General features: G+C 50.1%; 1 protein-coding gene across 3 annotated transcripts in view; it reads left to right on the top strand.

Moving 5' to 3' along the window:
- The window catches only part of LOC123757895 (iroquois-class homeodomain protein mirror), a 286,675-nt gene that overhangs the window by 258,493 nt on the left and 23,182 nt on the right, over positions 1–5,000 (top strand). The window contains exon 1 of one of the 3 annotated variants that reach the window (XM_045741825.2): positions 291–417. The exons of 1 other annotated variant lie outside the window; for it this stretch is intronic. Coding sequence is in view for 1 of the 2 variants with exons in the window: in XM_045741824.2 (XP_045597780.2) it covers positions 754–757 (4 nt within the window). In the remaining variant the exon portion in view is untranslated. Of the gene's footprint in view, positions 1–290; positions 418–529; positions 758–5,000 lie in introns of those variants that run through there. One more of the 3 variants, XM_045741824.2, reaches the window with a different exon arrangement.

Below are 5,000 nucleotides of genomic sequence, written 5' to 3'. Positions count from 1 at the left end.
TTTAAGTTTCATGTACCAGACACGATTAAAGAATATAGAAAAATATTTAAATTGTTCATAAATCTTATTCATTTTATGAAATATATGACAGAAAATTTAGAAAAAGTGTAGAAGTTGCCTGGTGACTCCACTTCACCCTCGCCTCAGTTCGCCGCTGGTGTCGGCATCCTGCGCTGTGATTGGTGGATGCCTTCGTGGCCCCGCCCTAAGACCACCAGGCCCCGCCCTAATCCCGCCTCCGAAAGTGATGTAGCAGAAAAATGGTTGGACTACATAGTGTTCACTCGTGTTCCCGTTGTAGGACACGCACTTTTACAGCGTCAACTCTATGTAGCGGAGGTGATAGCAAGTCACCTACAACTCGTGCCACAAGTTCAACTTGTTCATACATCCACAACTTGAACGTTTACTCCCAAGGTAAAGATATTCCTCGAGCTGAACTTACTGTAGTGAAACTCCCGAGCGTCCGTGTTTATGATCGGCGTCGAATTATAAGTGTTATGGTGAACTGAGTGTGTCGGGAAGCGGCAGTTTTTCTCTCCAGTCGAGCCGTGTGAAGGGGCTGGCGCGGGCTCCTCCAGCTGCCTCTCGTGGGGCTCCCTCCTCGCCGACGCCGCCTCCACACACACACACGCAAAACTGTTCGCCTTTTCCTCGTTCCATTGGAAAACACACAAAAATTATGTGGCGGTGAAGCCGTTCGGTGGAAGTGATTGGTGATTCTTGACCCGCTTTGCCGCCCTGCACGGAGCCATGTGTGAGTGTGCTGGTGAACTGGGACGGAGCTTGGTGCTGTTCGTCATCACTATCAATCATCATCGTCAATCATCATCATTATCATCATCATCACTAAGGGGGGGATGGTGGGGGCTTGTGAGTGCGTGGAAATGATAGTGATGAACTTTTGAACGCAGAAAACTTTTAAATAGAGAGAGTTAGTGACGATTGTTGCTCATGTTACAGCTCTAAGCTGTTGTCCCTCCCCCCCTCGTCCTCCCTCCCCCCCCCCCAAGAACAACCCTTGTTAGATCGTTCAAACTGTGGTGTCTCTCCCCCAGCACAGCTCTCGCTCCGTGACCCCTCCCCCCCTCCCCCCAAACAACCAGACATTACCATAAACCGCACCAAAATAATAATAACAATAACAAAAAAATTGAAAAAAAAAACATGAAATCTTACCTCTCGAAGAGTGACAAAGTGACAACCTCACTTTTGATGTGCTGACTCCTACTTCCCATCCGATCTACTCCCCATTCCACTATTCCTAAGTCCTTCCTGTTCCTGGCCTGCCTCGAGCCGCACCTTTCCACGGCCGAGTTGTGCATGCTGGCCAATATAAAGTACTCCGCCGTTGACTTTGGAGGCCCAGGTTGACGTGTCGGAAGGGAGAGAGCGGGGGATCAGCGAATTGGACAGGCGACGGAGGGGGTTGAAGTAGACAGGTGACAGAGGGAGGGGGGGGTGTGAAGTAGACAGTAGACATTTATCGGGGAGGAAAGTAGCAGGAGCTGAGGTGGGCGTGGTAGACATGTCTTAGGGGCTGGAGGAGAAGAGAGGGCCACATCTCAGGAACACATCGGTGCATCCCAACTTGATGTGACGCATGAATGTGACGTACTAGGATGGGATGGCTAGAAAGTGACGTTCGGCCACCCGGAATGTGACGAAGCTCTCTTTAGTAGTGACAAGTGACGTACGGCGAATCCTCTTAACGTAACGACCCAGTTGTCAGGTCAACAAGGTAGGGAGTAGGAGGGCTGTAAACCTCTTGTTAACACTATTCACGTATATCCTTCATCCAAAATTAATATCTCCGTGGTTTTAGAGAGAGAGAGAGAGAGAGTAGGGCTTCGTAACTATAAAAAATGTAGCCCACTACGACACTGTAAGTTTACCGAACATAAATGTTCTGATTATTTAAACTTTCACCAGTAACGTGATCCTCTCGACTACACTTAAGTCCTGTTCAGCATCCCCGATAAAAATCCCATTATATTAAATCCTCCTGGACTCTTAAAGACCCGAAAAGCTTGCGAAAACGCGGATTTAATGGGAGAAAACTTTAGGATAAATCGCCCGCGTCTTACGGCGAAATCCCCCGCCGCTCTCCTGTTTCTAAATCCACTAAACGATGTGTGGCGTGTGTGGTGACCCGGGCCGCTGACAGCACTCCCATAACACCAGCCACCGACAACATATCTACTACCCCCATCCACCAACACTACCACCACCACCACAACAGCCGGCGCCACTACCACCACCACAACAACAGCCGGTCCCACTATCACCACTACAACAGCCGGCGCCACTACCACCATCACAACAGCCGGCACCACCACCACCACCACAACAGCCGGCCCCCACCTCCACCACAACAGCCGGCCCCCACCTCCACAACTAACATTAACTAAACATTAATTAAACATTAACAAACACTGCCACCAACACCACAATCAGCCCCCCTCCCTCCCCACCCCTCCCCACCACTAACTCCACCACCACTCCGCGGACTTACTCTGCCAAGTTTGGAGACTCAAGTATCCAAGGAGACTTGAAGTGGCAGGGAAAAGTTCATTTAGGACGCCTTGGCTCGCGCTAAGATTTTGGAAGTTGGCCGCGAGACGACGTCAGGAATTTTAAATACTCTCTGACTCTGGTCCTCTTCGTTATTAACTGTTTGTTCGTCAGATGCGCTCACGTACTCCAGAGACCGGAGGGGATTAATATTGGTTTAGGCAGCCTCGCCCGTTGGGGATTTATTCAGGACGCCGAGGGATTTGTGCAGGACGCCGAGGGGGTTTGTATAGGACGCAGAGGGGTTTGTACGGGACGCCGAGGGGTTTGTTCAGGACGCCGAGGGGTTTGTACAGGACGCCGAGGGATTTGTACAGGACGCCGAGGGGTTTGTACAGGACGCCGAGGGATTTGTACAGGACGCCGAGGGGTTTGTACAGGACGCCGAGGAATTTGTACAGGACGCCGAGGGGTTTGTACAGGACGCCGAGGGGGTTTGTACAGGACGCCGAGGGGTTTGTACAGGACGCCGAAGGGTTTGTACAGGACGCCGAGGGGTTTGTACAGGACGCCGAGGGGTTTGTACAGGACGCCGAGGGGTTTGTACAGGACGCCGAGGGGTTTGTACAGGACGCCGGGGGGGGGGGTTTGTGCAGGACGCCGAGGGGTTTGTACAAGACGCCGAGGAATTTATACAGGACGCCGAGGGGTTTGTATAGGTCGCCGAGGGGTTTGTACAGGACGCCGAGGGATTTATACAGGACGGGGAGGGATTTACACAGGACGGGGAGGGATTTATACAGGACGGCGAAGGATATATTCAATACGCCGAGGGATTTAAATAATCACCATCTCGAGTTTAAGATATTTGTGCCTTGTTTACTTTATTTAAATTAATAAGCTTGAGTGTTTGGTTGTCAAGAGTCCGCTTCAACACCCGAAATTTTGGGAGCTGGACGTGTGTGGCCAACTTTGGGATCTTATTTGAGTTATTTCAGGAATAAAAATAAAGTTACCAGAATAATAATTGAGATTGTTAAGTAATTATGAAGAGAAGTCGCTAAGCTAATGTGGCTACGTAGCACTTGGAGGTTCTTGGAGGGGGATATGACGCCGGGACAACATGTTGGAGTTGAAGGACGGAGCCAAGGAACACTGCTCAGTCACTTGTACCGTCGCGAATTGAACTCAAACCCTGTAAGAAGCAAGGCTGTCGCCCTGGGAATAATAATTGAGTACTAAAGCCGTCTAGTTCCGGCGGGAGAGATTGAGTACTAAAGCCGCCTTGTGCTTCTTGCGAGTCTTTGAGTCAGGTTCCAGGCAATTCGTGCTTGGGGGATTTACAATGAAAATAATTTCACAAGATGCCAAAATTTGATTTATCCAGGACCACGAGAAGCCGAGTGTTGAGTGTTAGCGCTTAAATTACTTGTTTTGTAAATTACTGTAAATGTCACATTCGTATTTTTTTCTCACTTGGAGGATTTGTACTGTCAGTAATTTTATAAGCGCGTGTTCGTGGCCTGCGACAAGCACAGTGATGCTTTTGTTTCCTATTTTTATTTGTTGGCAAGCGGGGCGTTGCGTGTGGGCGCACGAGGAGTAATAAACGCGAAACATTAATCACACCACCAAGACGAACTCATTTAAATGCATACCAGCGAGACTCGGGACCATTATGCGCACCCCGTACCCTCCTCGCCCCGACAAAGACAGCCTCCACTCGCTAAATTTTCACTCGGGATCCAAATCTGAGTTCATGTTTTTCTGTCGTATTATCTGGAGCCGGCGAGAGACACCACACGGGTAGAAGAGTCTCCCTCCGTCGCGGGTTTTAAAGACCGATGTCTGCTGTCAGGCGCTGGGCGATGGTATCGGGGCCGGACGGACCCGTACTGAGGTCGTCGCCGCATCACCCTGCAGGGGTTATCCTCCTCCGTCATCTTTGTTACGTTGGTTTCATGTTTTTGTCTGCCTCGCCCCACAAGGTTCTTGAAGGGGGCCGGCAGGGAGATGGGGAAGGGGCTTGTCTACCCCCTCTCTGTGTTTCGAGAAATTTGCGCTGCTGAGCGTTTGTACCTTGTGGCACCTGCAGGAGTCGCCTCGTCCAGTCTCTTCAGCTACAGCAGTTAACTAGTACCTAGTTAACTAGTACCTGCTAGTACCCATTCCACCTCAGTTAACCCTTCCAGACTCTAACCACAAACAAAAATTGACCCCATGTTCCTAAAGTGAGGTTTAGGGAGAGAGGAACCATCTGCCCCAAGCTTTGGAAGATGTTCCACGTCCTGAAATATTAGGCTCCAGCCGACGTTTCTATCGACTGGTGATCCCTCTGGGGGATGTTTAAAGCAATGTTATCCAGTGGGGACCTCTCTGGGGATGTGTGTGTGAGTGGTGGCGGCATCTTCCTGCAAGGTTTCAGCTGATTCCGGCGTCGTTATAATGCATTTTGCGGCATCGTCGTCGTCCATAATTCTAATTCT

This window comes from Procambarus clarkii, chromosome 40, assembly GCF_040958095.1.
Source record: "Procambarus clarkii isolate CNS0578487 chromosome 40, FALCON_Pclarkii_2.0, whole genome shotgun sequence".
Lineage (NCBI taxonomy): Eukaryota > Metazoa > Arthropoda > Malacostraca > Decapoda > Cambaridae > Procambarus > Procambarus clarkii.
This window is presented reverse-complemented; position numbering and strand designations above follow the sequence as displayed.